Source organism: Danio rerio, chromosome 18 (assembly GCF_049306965.1).
Source record: "Danio rerio strain Tuebingen ecotype United States chromosome 18, GRCz12tu, whole genome shotgun sequence".
Classification (NCBI taxonomy): Eukaryota; Metazoa; Chordata; class Actinopteri; order Cypriniformes; family Danionidae; genus Danio; species Danio rerio.
Genome location: NC_133193.1, coordinates 11,036,900 through 11,059,244, shown reverse-complemented (window position 1 = coordinate 11,059,244; position 22,345 = coordinate 11,036,900). Strand labels below are relative to the sequence as shown.

The 22,345-nt window shown below is 33.4% G+C and overlaps 2 protein-coding genes across 7 annotated transcripts in view; both read right to left on the bottom strand.

The window, feature by feature from the left end:
- LOC101882457 (voltage-dependent calcium channel subunit alpha-2/delta-1) overlaps nucleotides 1-3,306 on the bottom strand; it is a 229,543-nt gene extending 226,237 nt beyond the window's left edge. For both annotated transcript variants that reach the window (XM_073930291.1, XM_073930290.1), the window contains exons 1-2: nucleotides 3,081-3,306; nucleotides 2,910-2,941 (exon numbers count right to left, since the gene is read on the bottom strand). The gene's annotated coding sequence lies outside the window, so the exon portion shown is untranslated. The remainder of the gene's footprint in view (nucleotides 1-2,909; nucleotides 2,942-3,080) is intronic.
- A 2,744-nt stretch (nucleotides 3,307-6,050) lies between these two features.
- The window catches only part of pclob (piccolo presynaptic cytomatrix protein b), a 121,011-nt gene continuing 104,716 nt past the window's right edge, over nucleotides 6,051-22,345 (bottom strand). For all 5 annotated transcript variants that reach the window (XM_021467758.3, XM_009293458.5, XM_017352021.4 and 2 more), the window contains 6 exons: nucleotides 21,959-22,153; nucleotides 15,524-15,629; nucleotides 13,378-13,445; nucleotides 11,805-11,933; nucleotides 11,549-11,694; nucleotides 6,051-8,625 (listed from right to left, as the gene is read on the bottom strand). In XM_021467758.3, coding sequence (XP_021323433.2) covers nucleotides 8,482-8,625; nucleotides 11,549-11,694; nucleotides 11,805-11,933; nucleotides 13,378-13,445; nucleotides 15,524-15,629; nucleotides 21,959-22,153 — 788 coding nt within the window. In that variant the 3' untranslated portion in view covers nucleotides 6,051-8,481. The remainder of the gene's footprint in view (nucleotides 8,626-11,548; nucleotides 11,695-11,804; nucleotides 11,934-13,377; nucleotides 13,446-15,523; nucleotides 15,630-21,958; nucleotides 22,154-22,345) is intronic.

Here is a 22,345-nt window from a genome sequence, read left to right as displayed (position 1 = left end):
TCACAAACTGAGAAATACAATTTTCCTTGAGATTTTGTTAAATATGCTCTTAAAAGTAAATGGCACCGACAGTGAACGTTCCGTGGGATGTTTTCAATCCACAAAAGGTGCTTTAGTGGAAAATGTTCTTTATATTATGAAAATGTTTGGTTCACATTCATTCATTCATGCATTCATTTTCTTTTCGACATCCCTTTATTAACCTGGGGTCGCAACAGTGGAATAAACCGCCAGCGCCAACTTATCCAGCATTTGTTTTATGCAGCGGATGCCCTTCAAGCTGCAACCCATCACTGGGAAACTTCCACATGCACTCATTCACACACATAAACTATGAACAATTTTAGCTTACCAAATTCACCAATAGTGCAGGTTTTTGGACTTGCGGGGGAAGCCGGAGCACCCCGAGGAAACCCAAGCAAACATAGAGAGAACATGCAAACTTCACACAGAAATCGAACCAGTGATCTTCTTGCTGTGAGGCAATTGTGCTACCCACTGCGCCAGGTTCTAAAATGTTAAAATGTTCTAAAAGGGTCTTTGATGACCTTTAGATAATCTTTAGTTCAAGTAGGATTTTGTTTTCAGAAATAATCAGTGGAAATCAAGTGTGTTTTTATATAAAGAAAAGCTAAATAATCTGTTAATAATTGGGTGAGTAAAATCTTATTGTTTTTAGTTTAAAATAAAATTATTTTACTTCACTGCTAGATTACACTGTAAAAATATATTTGTGATTCACAAGGGTTTTCCATTTATTTATAGTTGTGAATTGCTTTTTCTGGGACCTCGATCTATTCTCTGTCGACTTTTAAAAAAATTCAACTCTACAGTTTAATAAAGTGACAATTATTGACATTTCAAAAGTTTGAAATAATTTAAGAAATAATATATAGAGAAAGAAGCGTGTAAAATAGCAAAATTGTCCGCGCAATAGCGTAGTAGTTCGTGCGCTGACATATGATGCGGTGGCACTTCAGGGTGTCCCGAGTTTAAATCCCAGCTCAAGGACATTTCCCAACCCTAATCCCCTCTTCTCTTCCACTGCACTTCCTGTCTAATTACTGTCCTATCTAATAAGGGCACAAATGCCAAAAACAAATCTTAAAAAATAAATAAATAAATAACAAAATGTACTGGCAAGTTTATTACAAGTTTTATGTACCGTAATATATAACACCAATCTAGACGATATTTCACTTTAAATTATTAAAAATGTTAATAAAACTCATTTCAAGGGTTAAAGTCGTTGGAAGAAAAATCAGTCACATAATGCAATTAAAAAAAATAATAAATTTACGTGTATTTTTAGTGTATGTTGCTTTTTTAAAAAGAGAAACTCAATTTTGATCTATTATGAAAACAAAACAATATTTTACTTGTCTAGAGATTTAAAGAATTCTTGATTCAAAAGTTTTTTTGATATTTGGACTAGAAACTATTTTTGCATCTTTTGTCAGCTTTATTTTTAAGAGTGTAAATTACACTCATTATAGTCATTGTACAAAAAACAGCCTAAATCTCCAGGATTGGAACTCAAAACAGATTTAGTCCCCTGGTTTTGGACTAAAATTATATTGAAGCCAGTACATGACAATAGTGTGTCTAAACTACACATCCACAGTAACAGCAGATTGTCAATGTCTACTTCTACATCCCAAGCATGTTTAGCTCTGCCCTCCAATTCGCTCATAAAGTTGTGAATTATGTGAGAGGCCAATGCAAAAGACCACAACAAGATGTTGCTCAGTTCAATGTAACAGGAACAAGGATCTCTGTGTTGCCTTAGTTCAGACCCCCCCAATAATAACAAATGTCGATGACCATTTTTTCAATGAAGTTCTTGATTGTAGTCAAGACTTTAGTCCTTTGTTCACTTTATTTTAACAAGGATTTATTTACAAAGAAGGCACAATTCAACATGGATTTTTGAAAGATTAAAAGTGCAAACTGGATCCAGTAGGTAATGTGGCACCAGACAAGAGAGTATATAAAAATATGTTTTCTACATACACTAGCTTATTGCTTTATCTATTATCGGTAGATATCTAGCCTATTCAGTGTTTATATATATATATATACATATATATATATATATATATATATATATATATATATATATATATATATATATATATATATATATATATATATATATATATATATATACACATGTATATATATATATATATATATATATATATATATATATATATATATATATATATATATATACACATGTATATATATATATATATATATATATATATATATATATATATATATATATATACATACATACATATATATACATGTACATATATATATATATATATATATATATATATATATATATATATATATATATATATATATATATAAATAATTTTGATTATATATATATATATATATATATATATATATATATATATATATAGAAAATTTTGATTATATATAGCCTAAATTTCTAAGTGTTACATAGACGTACCAAAAGGGATCTGATAATTTACAAGTAATGCTTGTCTAAGAATAAATGATTATGAATTTACAAATGGCCAAACTATACTTGCTAAAAACTATAATGTTTATGATAATACATTAAGACAAAAAATATGACAGGAAATTACCCATTTGCAACCAAGCCGCATGTTTTTAAGCAGTTAAAAATGAAAGGGAGTAAATGTGACCGGAAGTCTTGACTTATTTAAATAAGAATGGCCAAGCATGCTCTTCCGTGAAAAAATAAGGCTGATACAAGATAGCCAGTGAAACAAAAAAACAAAAGGCTACATTAGTAGACACACAGCTGTCCTATCTAACTTTGGGACCAAATGTATGTAGTTAAAGCAAATCGATGAAAACGTTTACATATGCAAAGCTGAAAACTCATACCACTGAAGTTTACTTACCTGCAGTCTGTCTGTCACACCTATTCCAAACGCTGTGTTCAGATCAAAATGCCAAAACAGGACAAAAAAATGGTTAATTACTGCTGAATTTGTGATGTAAAAACCTTGAAAACATTATAAGTGGACCTCAGAGTACAAAATAATGATTAAGAGTCAGTTGGTGACCCTTACAATTTAGCCTTGACAAAACGCTGAGAGGATAATAAGGCCCGAATAATTCAGACCGCGGCGGCATTCTCCCTCATCTTTCTCTCTCTTACTAGCAAATATTTCATGTTTGTGCAGCTCAAGCGCCGAGTTGGTCATTCACATACAGATTTAATTTCTTTAAAAGCCAAAAGATATAAACATACAATTTGGGCTAATTAAATTCGTGAACTTTTGAATATTTACATTTGTGAGCAACTTCCTGTGTATTTTTTATATAGGCGTATATCGCCCTCTGTTGGCCAAAAGCGGGGGGATAAACAGGAAGAAATTAGGCTATTTGCTTAAAAGAAAGTAAATCAGTTAAGAACCTCTTCTAAAGGTGGACTAAAAGTTATTGATTTTACAACAATTAATAATTTTTTTTAATTAATCGTAAAAAAACACTGCCTTTCCCAAAGTAATTCAATGGTTTTATATTCCAAATCTTTTCTTTGAAAAATGTGGTGTTTTAAACTTTTTGCTTTGTGACTACAAATGTAATAAACTTCCTATTAAATTATCAAGCTTTCATAAGCAATCATTAGAAATAATTATTTCTGTTTCAGATTTACTTAATAGCAGTGGTGAGATTTATACTTATCAGGAAATTCTTGCTTCTGCAGGGATTGTTTTAAGGATTATAAATTGATTGTGGAAAGCATCTCTAATAAACTGCTTTACTTAGTGAAAATTCATCTTACTTATAACTCAGTCCTAAAGCAAATCCCAAAAATTGTACTTGGTGGTATCAGTATCTTAGATTAAAAAAATAATAATAATAATAATAATAAAAAAGTAATAACTTCTTCCAGAAAATGTCTTATTCAAAATAGCAGTTGTTTCCCGAAAGCCATTTTCAAATGGAAACAAGAATTTTCTTTACCTTTTATAGCTGATATTTGGTCTACAAGTAATATGTTTTTACTTACAAATAAGGTAAAAGAAATTCATTTCAAAATATTACGCAATTACTATTTCTGCAATATATTTATTAATAATTTTTAAAAAGGCATTTCACCACAATGTTCTTTTTGTACCACTGAGCCTGAAAGTCTTGTACATCTGTGTTGTACCTGTAAATTTTCTGATGATTTTTGGAAATAGGTTTCAAGGCTGATTTTTGATTCATTTTACAAAATAATTAATGCACGAATGCATGTTTCTTTTTTTGAATTGTAAAACTGGCTATGATGCACTCGATAATGCTTAGAAGTTGATCGTTTTTCTTGGGAGGTTTCACACACACAAGGCATAAGTAATGTTTATAACTCCCTCCTTAAATTTTTTTCTGTAATGATTTAAAAATATTTTATTATTCTTTGACTTTAATTACAAGACACAAGAAAGCTCACAAAAAGCCTCTCTAATAATGAAAGAAATAATCTGTACAATCTAATAATATTTAAATAATAATAATATTTAAATATGATGGATCCCCCATATATGTACTGTAGTATTTGTTATTTAATGTATGTTCTGCATCACTGACTAAGTTTTGTATGACTGTTACATATGTTATCATGTAATCCATATGCTTGTCAATTATATGCTTCAATTTTTTTAAAGCTGATCAGTTAATAGATGTCTTTTTTTCCATAATATTGGTTATATTTAGATTTAGTTTTTTCACTTTAATTTTATATGCAAATGTGATGGTCAAAATAATGTAGTAGATATTTCTTTTTAGTAATATCTATAATTGGTAACAGTGGAAATTTAATAATAATAATAATAATAATAATAATAATAATAATAATGATAATAATAATAATAATAATAATAATAATAATATAACTTTCATTCTTTTATCTATTATTGAAACCGCCAAGTTATTTTCATTATGTAGGACATGTTACTGGATTAACAACTATGTTGACCCTGGAACAACATTCCAATCAGAATTATGGGATATGTTTACTGTTTATGTTAGGTTTAGGCTTAGGTCTAGGTTTATGCAATTTTGCATGATTGTTATCCAACTATTATTCCCCTCTGATTTTCAAAATAGTTTACAGTTATGGTTGGGTTTCGGAGTATGGAATATGTATAAATTACATTTTCCAACCAAAAGTTTGTCCCAAAATCGCATTGTATTTGGCAAAACCATGGCGTGCTTATTGAAACTGGTACTTACTTCATACTTAACTGTGACTGTATTAAATAAATAATCAAATATGGAGAACATGTTAAAAATAACAAAATAATTCAAATAAGAAATTAGATAAAATTATAAAAATGCATGCAACAGCAGTAAATATTTAAGAAAATAAATAAACACATTGAAACATGCTACCTTTTTTTTCAGAAATAAGAAATTCAGTATACAACAGCGGTGACATGGTGGCTCAGTGGTTAGCATTGTCGCCTCACAGTAAGAAGGTTCCTGGTTCAAGTCCCGGCTGAGTCAGTTGGCATTTCTGTGTGGAGTTTGCATGTTCTTCCCGTGCTGGCGTGGCTTTCTCCAGTTTCCCCTTCAGTCTAGAGACATGCGGTATACAGTAGGTGAATTGAATAAGCTTCATTGGCTGTAGTGTGAATGAGTGTGTATGGATGTTTCCCAGTGCTGGGCTGCAGCTGGAAGAGCATCTGCTGCATAAAAGATATGCTGGATAAGTTGGCGGTTCATTCTGAGGTGGCGACCCCTGATCAATAAAGGTTCTAAGCAGAAGGAAAATTATCAAAAAGACTAGGGGGAAACCGGAGCACACGGATGAAACACATGCCAACATAGGGAGAACATGCAAACACATAGAAATGCCAACTAACCCAGCCGGGGCTTGAATCAGCAACCTTCTTGCTTTGAGGTGACAGTGCTAACCACTAAACCATCGTATCGCTCTGAATAAAAACATTAATTAAAATAATTTACCAGTCTAAATGACCAACCATCAAATATTAATAATAATAATGTAACATTTCACAAAACAGAAGCACAAAACCAAACCAGACACGTTTTCACATTTGAAATAGAATCTATTCTTTATTATTTGGACGCAGGGAGAAACTTTTATTTATTTCTTAGATTTCATATATATTTTTTTCTCTACTGCACAATTTGCATAATTTCATGACATCCTGTGGACAACCACAAAACCATAACATTAGATTTTTTTTTCTACTTTTTTTTTACACGAAGTGAAAAACAAGACTCATTTTACAAGCATTTTTACAGTCCGCATACAACTTCAGATGATGTGTTCAGTTTTTCTCTCTTTTTAAACTGAATCCGGAGGCAAAATATATCAACAAACATCTAACAAAACATGCAACATCTATGTAAAAACATAGAAACTCTTTGACAACCATTCAATTTGACAGAAAATTTTGATGTTGTCTTTTTTTAGGGGGGATTTCTTTTTTTTTTTTTTTTTTTTAATTCCGAGAGATGTTGTTGATTTTGTCAAACAGATTGGAAATGGGTTGATCGAACACATGATTTTGAACCAATCCATATATATTACACATTTAGACAAATACAATATGTACAGACAGAGTTTGACCTTGATCACAATCACATGCTCAACGTCAGACCAAATAAATATTCAGACCTCTTCTCGTAGAAAATATCCTATATATTTACAAAATCAAAAAATAAACAACTGAATTCACATTCACACTGTTTACAGCAACTTAATTCATCAAACGCTGGATGGTTTTTCAAAAAGGAATGAAGTAATATTAGGATAAAACAGGAGATGGTGATAAAATGTGCTTGTTTAAAGGAAAAACTCAACCAAAATCACACTTTGAAATGTGCGATGCTTCAGGTGATAACTGATGACACTTGTTACACATTTAAATTGGCTGCCATAATTATGCGCAGGATAAAATATGCATTGTTATGATTCAGATCTGCACAGATATTATTCCCCCACCCCAAGAAAACCCAATGTATTTCAACTTCAGATAAAATGGAAACCTATCAAACAATAACGTAAAGTGCATATGAGCAATATGTACTGTGCCATAAAGAGGAAGTTAAAAAATAAATAAATAAAAATAAACACTATACAATATTCATAGAATTTTCTTCTTTTTCTTTAACAGATATACATATATTCATACACTCTCTTGATGTCGCATGTTAAGGTATATGCATTCAAAGAACATAATCCATGTTGCATAGATTTACCCAAACAGAACCAGTGGATTTGGTTAAAACATCAGGTTGGCACACGATAGTTTATCTTACCACGACAGCAACCTTTTAGATTCAGGTACATCTGTGCACCACCTGTGCAAGATGCAGATGAAATCATTTGGAAACGTTGGCGTACATTTATCAGCCACTCTGTTTCCGACTTAAACCGATAATAAAAACACTGACTTTTAAGATAGAAAATGACTGTCTGGTGTTTTCAAGACCCAAAGGAAACGTGCCTTTATTTAATAATGGCACCTGCAATGTTTATATGGTGCAGGCTAATAAAGAGGCAGTGATAATAATGAAGAATCAAGTCCTTTTAGATGAACTTCACAGCAGGAAATCAATATTAAAAAGTGCACCACCGAGAACACATATAGGACAAATAAACAACAAACATCACATCTGGATTTCAGTCGAGCCAATCGAGCCAGACGAGGACTCAAATGTACGTTAATTATTGTCATAATTATTATTTTTCATATATATTTTTTTTGTCATTGCATATTTGGATTCCACACACACAACTTGGTCACTAAACAGAGACGACATCTGACCACTAACAGGACATTTACTTCAAGATGCTGTTCAGAAAACAAACACATCGTGGACACAAACAATCGAAAATAGATGCCCTTTAACCTCAGAGATACCTCCCGAGACGCTGAAAACAAAGCACGGCATCATTTAATCATTAGGTGAAAACCAGATCATCTCGATTTCAGTGAGGTATCAGTGTATCCATCGCCAAACAAACGCTGAAGACGACACTCAAGACATTACAGACGGAGGAATCGTGAACTCTGCATTCATTATGAGGGGAAATCCGTTATATTTACGATTGTCTTTCTGTCTTATGGGATAACCTCCATACAGTGCATTACATAGTCTGATATGGTCATTATATATATCTCATGATTGTGTCAACAATGATATATTATGCTACGTCTAACTTGTGATTTTTAATAAATTTTTTTGCAATGAAAATGTGAAATGTCAAAAAAAAAAAGTGGATATTTTAGATGTATGATGTAGTTGCAAAGATACTCATGTGATCTGAAATTGATTTATATTGTAAATTCTGGTGAACGATTAGAAATTCAGAACGTCACAAATAAACATTGCAGTTTCATCCATTCAGATGTTTCTTTAACTTGGTTTTCCATTCCCACCACCTGACATTCATTTCTATACCTGTGTTGTTTCTCTTTCCTGAAGGGCGCTGATGGGAGTGTCTGATTATGGCTGTGTCTGACTGGTAGTGGGCACCAGCTTGTGCCAGCTGACCGCCCGCTTTCTCATGTCCACCTTGTCCAGCCAGATGTAGGCCTCGCCGATCAGGGTCTTCTTCATAAACTTCCCTCCATTTGACACCAGGAACAGCTGTGAAGGCGATACAAGACAGAAAAAGGTAAACACAGAATAAGAGGAAGCTAAATAGTTCAAATAATGCAATACATACATTACCATTAAATGTTTGGGGTCAGCAAAATCTACTGTTTAAGGGTTATGAAACCCTGAAGTAAATTTTCTGAGATTTTTACATGTGTTGAACGTTAATTAAATCAATATTGGCATCTGTTAGCTTTAATTGTTTGGATTAATTGGATAATTTTGAGCTGCCCTCCGCCTAATTTCATCTTCCAGGTTTAAAATCTATATTAGGGAGCGGCGTCATTTGTAATGATATAGATTAGGCAGTCTGATCTTATGAGGAAACATAACTATTTTACGTTTTGTCAGTTTAGTGGCTAGTTCATACAAATTTGTGAGTTCAATTGTATAAAAATAAAGGGTTTCACGATCCTCCAAATACTCGATTTGATTACATTTTCGATTTTACAGTAAAGGTTCGATTCAATTCTCGATTTAAAAAAGAAAAATTTGAAAGCACAAGCTATGCCATTTTAAGACTTTCATGAAGCTCTGTGTAGCTCTGAAGGTCCAGCAATCTGTAGTCAAGGCTACTAAATGTGCACTGCAAAGACTTTTAATAACTTCCTCCTTCACATTATTGTACATGGAGGGTATCACCGTAGCTGAGAGATGTGTTCAATTCGGGATTTCGTAGCGTGGTTCTAGCACGCTAATTAACTGCCTAAAATCAGAGTTTTCTACCACTGAGTAAGGTCGCATGTCCGTGGCAATAAATACTTCTACCGCGCTTGTAATAGCCTTTGCACATGTTGAGTTAATTGGAAGTTTTATTCCAAATAAAGATGGGAGAGTAGTGTGTGTTACACTTGTCGGTTTAACAAATAAATCTGTTTTTTTGGTGCCCGCCGAGATGCCCTGCCATGTTAGTGGGTGGAATAATGTAGTATACGTAAATAGCAGAGCTTGCAAACTGTGTTTTTTTGTCAACAACACGAACGTTGTCAACAGAATCCAAAATACTTCCACAACAGCGACTTTAGTAAAAGAGGAGGGGGGTCAAGTTCTGTCGAAGGGTCTCCCGCGTCTGCAGTTTCCCATGCTATCTTTTTGCTGTTTGTTGTAGCTGTTAGGTTGACTCAGCAATTCAACAAGCATGTGTATTTTTTTTTCGCTTGGCAAGCCAAGCTAACGTGATAAGGAGCATGGCAACATCGATGATTCTATTTTTTAATTCGATAATCGAGATTGAGCATAAAATTTGATTTTAAATCGAAATCGTGACACCCTTAATAAAAATGTACATACCCACCCCTACATCCAACCATCATTGACAAGCAAATCATACTAAATTGTACCACTGAGATCATCTAAACTCATACAAATTAGCCACTAAATCAAAAAAGTTACGAATTGCCATGAGATATCATTGGATTAGGACTGTGAGTACTTTGATGACACATCAGTCTAATTATTATTCATGAGACTGAGCTTTCTTATCATATGAGAAGACAGTGCATTTTTTCGGTCAAGCAGTGAGTTCCCTCAGTAGTTAGGCATCCATTATATTTTGCGCTGCTTACAACTTACACAACAGAAGATATTCTAAAGAATGTTCGGGGAAAACAGACAATGACATCCATAGTAGGAACAAAAAAGACTTATAGAAGCCAAAAGCTGTTCTTTTCCAACATTTTTCAATATATGAGTGTGTGAGATGAACAACGTTTAAGTCCAAAAAAAAAGAGAGAGATAACCTTGAGACATTAATTGTATGTGTTAAATTTGTATACAGAAACAATTTGTGGATATTTTTGCAGAAAACCGTTTATGTCCACTAATTCAAATAGAGATGCCGCTTGCTGTCATGTCCGCCTCTTTGGACTGTGGGGGAAACTGAGAGGAACCCAGAGGAAACCCACGTGAACGCAGGGAGAACATGCAAACTCCACACAGAAACACCACCTAACCTAGTCGAGGCTCGAACCAGCGACTTTCTTGCTGTGAGGAGACAGCACTACCTACTGCGCCACTGTGTCACCCGTATTTATTGTTGTATTTATTTATTGTTATCATTATGTAATTCATTTATTTATTATTATATTATACAAAATATAATATAATGTTCACAATCCAAATGAAAAAAAAATTGCATTACTCAAAATTTGAAAATATGGACTTATATAGTTTCGTCTCAAGGTCTCATATCTTTGTAACAAGTGGGCGGGGCTATATGGAAACGGGATGAGGAGTCCCACTGGCCTTGAGTCCCACAGAGGAGCTCTGGGCTGCAATGAAAGACATGAGAGGACCAGGCCTGGACATGTTATGCTTTGCTCACTTTAACAGCAGTCTCTGTGAGGAGCTGCAATTTGTTTGTTTTTTATTTTTCAGTATTAAAATTATTTAAAGGTTCGTCAGTTCTTCGCCTCCTTCTTCCTCAATACCAGGTGGCCATCAACTTTGTTATAGTCGTCTTTTATGTTCAATGGAAGAAAGAAACTCAAACAGTTTTGGAACAAGTAAATAGTGTGTAGATGAACTTACAATTTTGGGTAAACTATCGCTTGAATATTGATACTCAGCAAATTTTGAGAACAATCCAGCTTTGGTTAACAGTAATAAACTAGTTTTATAAATATGTTTAAAGAGATGCGGACATTTTAAATAAAATGAATACATTTTTATTTCCCAATATTGATGACTTTTTTGATAAATTTAGAGACTCAGAAACATGACAAAATAGTACCAACCCCAAACTCCTGAACGGTACTGTGCGTGGGTGGCAGGCTTTATGAATTTATTGATTTGAACTTCCTCCCTGTAGATTAGCTGCCATCTTGGTTTTTGAAAGATATATATATTTTGTAATGCTCACTGTTCTGCAGCATTAGCTCTCTGTCTTTGTGAATTTGTCTGTAATCTCTCTCACCTGAATAGAATGGCCAACGGGATTCAGGTTAAAACGAAACGTCTCGTTGAATGATGGCTCTCTGTCATGGCGGCACACTCTGGTCTTCTTCTTTATGATCCTCTTTTGTGTTGCCACATTCACCACATAAAGCTTTACATACAGATCTAGAGAGATAGGTGAAACAAAGGATTCAAGTTCAGTTACTCCACATTTCTCTGAATGGACTGTACCCAATATGTGATATCAGTGGTGTTTTTTGAGCATGTTTGATTACCAGGGAGGTGGTCTGGAGATTTAAACTTATAGGTGATGTTTCTGCACTGCAGGATCTCAAGAACCAGCTGCTCTCCTTCAGTCTTCATCTCCTTCTTTAGAGCAACTTTTATCTCTCCCATCATCTTACCTATAGACAGATATAGATAGAATCAGAAAGACAGATAAAGATATGGATGGATGAACAGACAACTGGACAGATAGATATAAAATCAGATAGATAGATAGATAGATAGATAGATAGATAGATAGATAGATAGATAGATAGATAGATAGATAGATAGATAGATAGATAGATAGATAGATAGATAGATAGATAGATAGATAGATAGATAGATAGATAGATAGATAGGTAGATAGATAGATAGATGCACAGACAGACATGGACGGACGGACGGACGGACGGACGGACGGACGGACGGACGGACGGACGGACAGACAGACAGACAGACAGACAGACAGACAGACAGACAGACAGACAGACAGACAGACAGATAGATAGATAGATAGATCGATAGATAGATAGATAGATAGATAGATAGATAGATAGATAGATAGATAGATAGATAGATCGATAGATCGATAGATAGATAGATGATAGATAGATAGATAGATAGATAGATAGATAGATAGATAGATAGATAGATAGATAGATAGATAGATAGATAGATAGATAGATAGATAGATAGATAGATAGATCGATAGATCGATAGATAGATAGATAGATGATAGATAGATAGATAGATAGATAGATAGATAGATAGATAGATAGATCGATAGATCGATAGATCGATAGATCGATAGATAGATAGATAGATGATAGATAGATAGATAGATAGATAGATAGATAGATAGATAGATAGATAGATAGATAGATAGATAGATAGATAGATAGATAGATAGATAGATAGATAGATAGATAGATAGATAGATAGATAGATCACACGATGTTTGTTGTGCAGAATAAATACATGTAAATTGTGTGCAATGGCGTCCTCTAGTGGGCACATGCTTACAAATAATTTAGCACTTAGCACAAAACAAATGCTGTTAAGAAGTAAATGTGTATTTTAATACCATATTGTATGGCATTAAACATGGAGCAGTTTGGTGAAATACTAGACTACTAATAAGACATTGATAACAACCGAATACAAAATGTTTTGTGTAATGATGACTGTGTTGTACAAAGATAAAAACGCTCTTATGACACGAGTCCATGTTTTGTTGTGCTGACGTCTGTCTCTTTTGACAGCACAAAAACACACACCCTCTGCTGTGATGAATTATTCAGCAGTGTGTGGCAGCAGCACAGTGGCATGTCTACAGCACAACAGAAGGGAATGACTGCTGTTTTCCTCTGTCTAACAGCTTCTTAGTCTCCTAAACAACTTTCTAACAAGCGCTAATTCAACCTCAGGGGTGAACCTGACCTGCACTCACTATATTGTGCAGAACATGCATCAAAAGCTCTATTATGACTCACAGTTCACCAATTTGAGTTCAATCTCCTGAGAATGACTAGAATTAGACTGCTGTGTGGACCGAAACTGGAATGCAAAGTAGATCTTTACCTTCGGAGTCAGGCAAGTTTAAAGATTCAAGTCCTCTGGTTTTATCGGTTCCATTCGGGATGTTTTTCCTGATGAGGAAAGGGAGAGAGATGTGTGAGAAATACAACTTTTTGTTTGGTTTATTTTTTGTATATGCAGATAAGAGGTCAACAATTTTTTTTAGTGCAGATATAATACTCATACAATTATTTAGTACAACAGGTTCTAAAAATGTACAATCAAATCTCATTTTAAATGTGTTGGGAATAAAATGTTGATTAAAAAAAATAAAATTGAATAGAATAAAATAAAAAATAAAATAAAATAATAAAAATAAAATAAATAAATAAAATACAAAGTTTGAAGTCATGATTGCTTAAAATAAATGAATGCTTGCAAAGCATTAATGTGATAAAACAAAACAGTATACATTTAACATGTAACAAAATATTTGTATTTTAAATAAATTTTGTTCAAAAACGTTTGAAAAAACATTTTTGCTTCCACAAACATATTAAGAATAACTATACACTCAAAGGCCACTTTATTAGGTATACCTTACTAGTATCTCCCTTAATCCTTCATGGTATAGATTCAACAAGGGACTGGAAATATTCCTCAGAAATTTTGGTCCATATTGACATGATAGCATAATTTGCTGACTGCACATCCATGGTGCGAGTCTCCCATTCCACCAAATCCTAAAGGTGCTCTATTGGATTGAGATTTGGTAACTGTGGAGGCCATTTGAGTACAGTGAACTCATTGTCATGTCCAAAAAAGCAGTCTGAGATGATTTGTGCCTTATGACATGGCGAGTTATCTTGCTGGAAGTATAAGATGGGTACACTGTGGTCATAAAGGGACGGACATGGTCAGCTACAATCCTCAGGTAGGCTGTGGCGTTGACATAATGCTCAATTGGTATTAATGGGCCCAAAGTGTTCCAAGAAAATATCCCCCACACCATTACACCACCACCACCTGCCTGACCCGTTGATACAAGGCATGATGGATCCATGCTTTCATGTTGTTGACACCAAATTCTGACCCTACCATCCAAATGTTGTAGCAGAAATGGTCTGAGTATTTCAGTTTCTGAAATACTCAGACCAGCCTGTCTGGCACCAACAACCATGCCACGTCACTTAAATCCCCTTTCTTTCCCATTCTGATGCTCGGTTTAACTGTAGCAGAATGTCTTTACCATGTCTACATGCCTAAAGTTGCTGCCATGTCATCGACTGATTAGAAATGCGTTAATGAGCAGTTGGACAGGTGTACCTAATAAAGTGGCCGGTCAGTGTATATAACTACATATAACTAACAATGTGAAATGTTAAGCAGTGAATGAACACATTTGAATGTTTTCTCAAAATGTAAAATATATTAAATCTGAAAAATGTTATTAAATTTGTATGCGGTGTATATTTAATATTTAAATTAATTTTGATCAAATAAATGTACCCCTAATGAGCATAAAATATTTCTTTCTAATATTAATAAATCATTAACATTAGCATTACTGGCCTTAAATGTTGTATGGCAGTCTATGATTTCATTTAAAATATACATCATTATAATTAAAATCAAATGTTTAATTATTTATTCACAAGATATGCTTTTTCAGGGGTGGTCTCAATCATTTCAGACCTATCTATTTGATATAATGTAATTTAAAAATGAATGAAACCAACATAAATGAACATATAAAATCTAAAAATGTAGGGGAAAAAAAAAAAAACATGTTTAGTGTAAAGGCATGTGTTTCAGACAATATTTACTTGGGAACTATTTCCTTTATACAACAAATCTGGTTGTAGTAAAGGCCAGCATGCTTATTAGCCAATGAACATCATTTAAAATAGCCAAATATCATTCTAATATTGTTCTATCCACCTACAGTGCCTATAGAAAATCATCATACCCTGTGAGAATCTATACCTTTACTCACATTAGACCCTGCTTTCATAAGACCTTCGGGATAAAGTTGTAGAAAGGCACAGGTTAATAGAAGCCTACAAAACTTTTAAAATCTTTTTTAGAATGTGATTTCAGGCTGTATGACAAACAAAGTCATTATTTAAAGGGGTTTGATTATTTTCTATAGGCACTGAATATCTCACACACATTTCCTGTAATTACAGGAGATAGCAGGTATTCTTACATCTGGGGGACTTGAAATATGGCACTGTCCAAAGCATTAGTCCCCATGCTATCTTCACTGTCCAGAGTGTATCCTTCTCCATCCGTCATTCTGTGGTTGGTTTTATCTGTGAAAATACACAATTAGACATAATAAGCAAGAGATTCATTATTTAATATTCTGTAACTTTAATATGAGTTACGTTAAAGGGGTCATGAACTGACAAATCAGAAGTCCCTTGATCTTTGGACATAGAGGTCACTGTACTATATAAAAAAATATCCTGTGCATTTCAGAATGTTCTTGTTAGTGTAAACCAGCTTACTGTACAGTATGTGGGAAAAAAAGGTTGAATATATAATATTTTATGTTTTAAATTTTGGAATCTAAACTTGGATGCAAAGTGTCAAAATATGGGTTGTTGACAAATAGGTGGTAAAAATGCTTTTTAAAAAAACAATCTCTAAAGAAATAAAATTATATTTTATTTCCTTTGTTTCCTCTGGGTGGTCCACAAGTCCAAATCCATGCGCTATAAGTGAATTGAGTAAGCTAAATTGTCCGTAGTGTACAGTATGTGTGTGGATGCTGGATAAGTTGCACATCATTCATGTGGCGACGCCAGATTAATGAAGGGACTAAGCTGAAAAGAAAATAAATGAATGAATGAATGAGTGTGTATGGATGTTTCCCAGTACAGGGTTCCCAGCTGGAATAGCATCCACTGTGTAAAACATATGCTGGATAAGTTGGTGGTTGTGGCAACCCTAGATTAATAAAGGGACTAAGCAGAAAATGAATGAATGAATGAGTGTGTATGGATGTTTCCCAGTACTGGGTTAAACCTGGAAGGACATTCGCTGTGTAAAATATGTGCAGGATAAGTTGGCGGTTCATTCTGCTGTGGCGACCCCAGATTAATGAAGGGACTAAGCTGAAAAGAAAATGAATGAATGAATAAATGACTGTGTATGGATGTTTCCCAGTACTGGGTTGAAGCTGGAAGAACATTCGCTGTGTAAAATATGTGCAGGATAAGTTGGCGGTTCATTTTGCTGTGACGACCCCAGATTGATAAAGGGACTAAGCCGAAAAGAAAATGAATGAATGAATGAATGAATGAATGAATGAATGAATGAATGACTGTGTATGGATATTTCCCGGTACTGGGTTGAACCTGGAAGGACATCCGCTGTGTAAAATATGTGCAGGATAAGTTGGCGGTTCATTCTGCTGTGACGACCCCAGATTGATAAAGGGACTAAGGCGAAATGAAAATGAATGAATGAATGAATGAATGACTGTGTATGGATATTTCCCGGTACTGGGTTGAAGCTGGAAGAACATTCGCTGTGTAAAATATGTGCAGGATAAGTTGGCGGTTCATTCTGCTGTGGCGACCCCAGATTAATAAAGGGACTAAGCCGAAAAGAAAATGAATGAATGAATGAATGAATGACTGTGTATGGCTATTTCCCGGTACTGGGTTGAACCTGGAAGGACATCCGCTGTGTAAAATATGTGCAGGATAAGTTGGCGGTTCATTCTGCTGTGGCGACCCCAGATTAATAAAGGGACTAAGCCGAAAAGAAAATGAATAAATGAATGAATGAATAAGTGTTTATGGATGTTTCCCAGTACTTGGTTGCAGCTGGAAGGGCATCCGCTGAGTAAAACGTGCTGGAGAAGTTGGCGGTTCATTCCGCTGTGGTTACCCCTGATGAATAAAGAGACTAAGCCAAAGGAAAATAAATGAATACTAATTATATACATTTTTGTCATGCATCAAAATGGAATGTCATGTCAACAACCCATATGTATATGCAAGATTGTTAGCCAATCACAGCACTGGGTGTTTACTTCAGTTATATGGAGGTCAATACAGGACAGTATAAGTAAAAAAATACTTACAAGTTTTTTAAAAGTAAAAAAAAAAAAAACAGAGAACAGTACAAAATAACCGTTTAAGTCAATTTATGACCCCTTTAAAACAATGGTTCTGCACTTCACATATGAAAGGAAAATATAAGAACTAAAAATTAAAAAGACCACAGTGAAATGAAAGAAAATGCACTCTTTAAAAAATTATAATAATTTAAAACTGTTAATCTTTTATGTAAATCTCATGGCGGTCATGATTTTAGATTTAAACATTTTTTATCTCTTATTTTGCTTTTATAATAGCCTGTTTAGTGCTGGGTTTTATTTGTATGTTTAGAGAGAGAGAGGCAGGAGTCACGTGTCTCTCACCTCCTCTAGCAGAGATCCCTCCATGATGGTCATCTGACTCGATACTTTGCTCTCATTGGCTGGAAGATGTTGCATGATCAGTATGAGGCCAGTTCTGCCTTTAGATGGGGCTGTTTTTCTACACGGACTCTCACATCCACGGTCGCCCTCACATGAAACCAGCTCATGATTTTTACACACCACAGTCATGCGGACATTGATATGGGTTTGATCTGAGGGTAAGGGCCTGGGATTTTTACTTGCAAGGGGAAATGAGGTAACAGAGGGTTCATCATGCTCTGGATGTCAGTGTGAAGTGTCGTCCATATGTTTATCAATTTAGCATTGTGTATCTCTTATGATTTATTATTATTTTTTTGTGTGTGTACAATAAGAGCCTGTAAATGGATTTTTCTGTTTTACAAAGAAACATTGAGCCTGAATGTCTGACATTACATTTTATCTGGGGGATAATATCTTTAATTGCTGGCTCGTCCAACTTTTACTGCAGCTGAAGGCACATTTGAGATATTTAATTTAATAATGGGAGTTTAACAGACTGAATTATTTAATGTTTTATAGGCTTTATTAAAAATTAAGACCATTTTAGATTAGATGGTTTCCATTTCGCCACTCGGTATGCAAATGTGTACATTAAAAAGTACTTTAGGATTTCACTTTTCTTAAAGGTATAGTTCACCCAATAATGAAACTTTGCTAGTTATTTTACTCAGCCTCAGAGCAACTTATGTGTACTGTAGGTGACTATTTTCTTCAGTAGAACAGTTAGATTATTTTTCATCTGAAACTGTGCTAAAAGGGTGTGTGCAGAGCTAATGTTTCTTCCCATACTGATAAACGTCCGGTAAACGGTTAATGTGACTCCTTTCCATTTTATACAGTTCCTTTTACAGCGCTTGACCCTGACAAATTAAAAGTCCTTCTGCATCTATTTTTGATAATTCATAAATTGCAAGTGATCGGCTACAATGGAAAAAAATATACAGTTGAAGTCAGAATTATTACCCTCCCTGAATTATTAGACCCCTTTTGATTTTTTCCCCCAATTTCTGTTCAACGGTTTCAACATTTCTAAACATAATAGTTTTAATAACTCATTCACAATAATTGATTTATTTTATCTTTGTCATGATGACAGTAAATATTTTACTAGATATTTTTCATGACACTTCTATACAGCTTAAAGTGATGTTTAAAGGCTTAACTAAATAGTTAATTAGGTTAACTAGGCAGGTTAGGGTAATTAGGCAAGTTATTGTAAAACGATGGTTTGTTCTGTAGGCTATCGAAAAAATATATAGCCTAAAGGGGCTAATAATTTTGACCTTAAAAGTTATATATATATATATATATATATATATATATATATATATATATATATATATATATATAACTGCTTTTATTCTAGCCGAAACAAAACAAATAAGACTTTCTCCAGAAGATAAAATATTATTAGAGATACTGTGAAAATTTCCTTGCAATTGCCTATTTTTTAAAAATCGACATCATAATGGATTTGAAACATTTCCATGTGAAGAAAATGATCTTGCAATCATAAACTTTTCCAAAACCATGTTTCTTCTGTGTTTCATGTGTTTCATATGTGATTTGAACATGAGAAGCTCATGTGACACTTGTGTTTACTTTTTGTTATTTATTTTTTTTGTTTAAATCGACATCATAATGGATTTGAAACATTTCCATGTGAAGAAAATGATCTTGCAATCATAAACTTTTCCAAAACCATGTTTCTTCTGTGTTTCATGTGTTTCATATGTGATTTGAACATGAGAAGCTCATGTGACACTTGTGTTTACTTTTTGTTATTTATTTTTTTTGTTTTGTTTTTTCATGAGAGGCAAAATGAAGTGGCTATCGGTGGCTTCTGATGATACATTGAGGTCTTGAAAAAAACACTCAAAGCAAACGTGCATACAGATGCAGGCTTAAGAGCAAACTGACTTCATTAGATCTCAATGTATAGTCAGTAGCCACAGGTTTTCATTTGTTTTTTGTTCTTGTTTTAACACTTGAAAAGCCGGTAGCCATCACCCTTCACAATATGAATCACCAAGAACCACAGTTTCAGCCAAAAATCTTCTAGAATGTCCTACTGAAATGTAACCTACAGTGCTCAGCATAATTGTGCACAGCCCATTTTGAAAATTAATATTTGTATCCATTTCTCAGTGAATGTAGGAAATGTATTTGGGTACATTTAAACAAAACAGATCTATTAAATATATATATTTATTAAAATAACATTTTAGTCACTAAACATATTTAGAAATTGAGAGATATTAAAATCAAATTAAATTCAAGCACAATATTGCAAAAAAGAATTACAAACCACAAAATTTTAACTAAATTCTTAAATTGTTTTGCTTCTCTTGATTTTTTCCTCTTTTTAAAATATTTTTTTAATGTTAAGTATTTAATATTTTTCTATACATACATTTTGCTGTACTAGTTTTTGGACCATTAGTTATTAGTTATACTATTTTATAACTAAGTTATTATAGTAACTTAGTTATTATATTTAGTTATTAGTTATATTAGTTATAAGTTATTTTGTTAGATAAGCTCCAGATTAGGAGTAGAATTATAAGCCAAGGGGCTAATAATGGGGCTAATAATGTTGACCTTAAAATGTTTTTAAAAAAAATTAAAAACTGCTTTTATTCTAGTCAAAATAAAACAAATAAGACCAAGAAATAATTTTGTCCAGAAGAAAAAATATTATCATACATACTGTGAAAATTTCCTTGCAATGTTAAACATAATTTGGGAAATATATTTAAAAAAATCTAAATTAAAGGATGGCTAATAATTCCAACTTCAACTGTATGTGCACAAATATAATATTGTATAGCTTCCTATTAAAAGTATGAATTTAACAGACAGATTTGTGAGGGGTGTACTCATTTATTCTGAGCACTGTATATCTCGGAACACCTGAGGGTATATATATATATATATATATATATATATATATATATATATATATATATATATATATATATATATATATATATATATATATAATATTTATTTTTTATTTTTTTAATGTGTATGTTTAAATTATGCCATTAAATACCTCTATTATGCTCTTTTAAAATGTTCCTAATATTTCTTTGGAGGACTCTTATAATAGTTTTAAAATAATTTAGTTTTATAATAGTTTCTGTATGTTGGGTGACAAATCATTTTTGATTCATAAAACAGTGCTCAACATAAACGAGTAACACTCCATTTTGAAAATGAATATTTGTATCAATTTCTCAGTGAACATAGGTCATATATTTTGGTGCATTTAAACCAAACAGATTTATTAAACTAATATATATTTATTAAAACAATATTTTAGTCACTGAACATCTTTAGAAATATAAAGACAATACACTTAAATTCATGCAAAATATGGGGAAAATTTGCAAACTACAAATTTTCAACAAACTGTTTATATTTATTTGTTTCTCTTGAATTTTGCTCTTTTTTAATTTCATATTTTCCCTAACATACAAATTTACTAATTTTGTAGCGTTATCGTAAGTTATTTTATTAGATTAACTCCAGATTTGGCTTCAGTACTGACTAATCTAATGTGTATGCATGCACAAATATAATACTGTAAAGCATCTTATAAAAAATATTAATGTAAAGGAGAAATTTGTGAGGGGTGTATGCATGTATGTTGAGCACTGTATATTAAACAATACATAAAGGACAAAACTCAAAAAAGCATAACAGGGGCACTTCAATTATACCAAGGGTGCCCAAACTCGGTCCTGGAAGGCTGGTGTCTTGCAGATTTTAGCTCCAACTTGCCTCAACATACTTGCACAGATTTTTCTAGAAAGCCTAGTAAGAGATTAGCCAGCCTAGGTGTGTCTGATTAGGGTTGGAACTAAACTTTGCAGGACAACGGCCCCCCAGGACCAAGTTTGGACACCACTGAACAATACGATTTCTTATATTATGCGCTATTATGTTTATAATTAGTGATTTTAGGTGTAGGTTTTACAATATTAACATTAAACGATGAAAAGAAGAACTAAACTTACTGAAAAAAAGAAAGTGTCAGAAATGTGAGGGTGAGAGGGAATGGTAAAGAAATAGCGGAAGAGTGCGAGAACAAGAGGACAGACAGAAAGAAAGACAGAAAAACAGAGAGGCTGTGAGCTCATGTGAAGTAGTAAGGGTTACTTGGCTGGAGTCGGGATTGATGGACGGCAGCTTCCGCTGCAGCGATGGCGTTTCCGGCCTCCTCCAAGTGTGCTTGGGTGACGCTGCCTTTGCTTTGGCTTCGTGATGGGCCATGTGAGCGCAAGTGACCCTCAGAGGAGGATTTGGAGCTGCCGGGACTACTGTGGGACTTTTCTATTGTAGGGACCTGTGTATCTGTAAACATACAGTATGTGCTCTGGATTAATTCACCACTGATCTTCAGTATCTCTTAGATCTTAGTTTGGGGTCTATAAGATTTAAACTTGCATAGATACAATTGATCAAATGTGACAGTAAAATTTATAAAAAGATAATAGAAAGATGATTGAAAAATTTTAACTTTCTGATCATTTATTTCGCATTTCA